The sequence below is a fragment of the Amphimedon queenslandica genome, unplaced genomic scaffold (genome assembly GCF_000090795.2).
Source record: "Amphimedon queenslandica unplaced genomic scaffold, v1.1 AMPQUscaffold_13107, whole genome shotgun sequence".
NCBI classification, from domain to species: Eukaryota; Metazoa; Porifera; class Demospongiae; order Haplosclerida; family Niphatidae; genus Amphimedon; species Amphimedon queenslandica.
The window spans coordinates 16862-18134 of NW_003546657.1; the positions used below are offsets into that span (position 1 = coordinate 16862).

The following is a 1273-nucleotide window of genomic DNA, read 5'->3' on the forward strand; positions in this document are numbered from 1 at the left end:
AGTAATGGCTGCCGCAATAGACGATGTCCTCATTGAGGTCCATCCATCTGATGGTAAGTTGGGAATGTGTAACCCTATAGTGATAACTATAATGCCTTTTTTTGGTACATGAACTTGGTAAGTTGTTTGTATGTTTGTGTTGTACATTAAAAAGCAAAAAATAACTGTATTTATAGCAGAAAAAGAAGTCAGGGAGAAAGAGAAGACAGGAGACAGAGAGAGGACAGAGGAGAAAGGGGAAAGAAACAAAAAGGACAGAGACAAAGAGGAGAGAGGAGACAGTACAAAGGAGAATGATAAGGTTGAAAGGTGAAATTGACATTGAAAATGAGATTGTATTTATTAGAATCAAACGGCCAAAGTAAGTTTTCTTTTATGATTGCAATCTAATAATTTTTGCTGTCAAGCAGATGTAAGAAGGACCATTGTATTAAAAAGTAACTTTGCATTGTATTTTGGTTAGTTTTTTTACAAACATTAGGCAAGAAGACGGAAGGCCCATAGATAATTAAATTAATAATAGTTGAATTACTTGTACTTTAATTTCACACTAATTAACTTAAAAGACTTGGAAAAGTTTCGGCCAGCTCTTAAAAGTAAATATTATGTAAGAGTAAATTAAAGGCTTTATGAGATTGTAAATTAGGACAGCTGGAATTAATAGAAGAAGGAAGGAGGGAGAGAGGAGAAATAAAGGACAGTGATGATGGGGAAGAAACAGGGGCAGGAAGCAAAACAGAGGGGACAGAAGAGACGGAGACTGGAGAAGGCACAGGAGGGGAGACAGAGAGAGAGAAGGGAAAGAAATTCAAAGTAACGATGGAGCATTAATGTAAACAACAATAACTTAATCTCTTTTTGTTAGAAGAAAAAGAGACAACATAGGGGTAATGAGAAGCAGGGACGAGGTGGATGGAGAGGAGCAGGAAGAGGTGGCCAGAAAAGAGGGGGAGGTGGCCAAGAAAGAAGTGGAGGTGGCCAAGAGGGAAGGTGGCCAAGGAAGAGGGGGAGGTGGCCAAAGAAGAGGAGGAGGCCCTGCTACAACAGTAATTGAAAGAAACATCATAAAACATAACAATAACAGCAAATCTTTCATAGGATTCTTCCACAAGTGCAAAGACAATAAACTATTTTAACGTTACATGTAAACAACTTAATTATACTTCTAAATAGAAAATATATATATTACCTGTAAACTCAAGAAAAACGATGGCTGGATTTGAATGAAGTATGTGGATGATCTGTGTTCAAAACCAGTCCATAAAAAGGACTT

General features: G+C 37.3%; 1 protein-coding gene across 1 annotated transcript; it reads left to right on the top strand.

Moving 5' to 3' along the window:
- Window positions 1-4: 4 nt before the first annotated feature.
- LOC105314098 (glycine-rich RNA-binding protein 7-like) lies at window positions 5-1054 on the top strand. The gene is made up of 3 exons (XM_011408045.1): window positions 5-53; window positions 647-813; window positions 866-1054. Exons 1-3 carry the CDS (start codon window positions 5-7, stop codon window positions 1052-1054), a joined length of 405 nt encoding a protein of 134 aa, XP_011406347.1.
- Window positions 1055-1273: the final 219 nt, after the last annotated feature.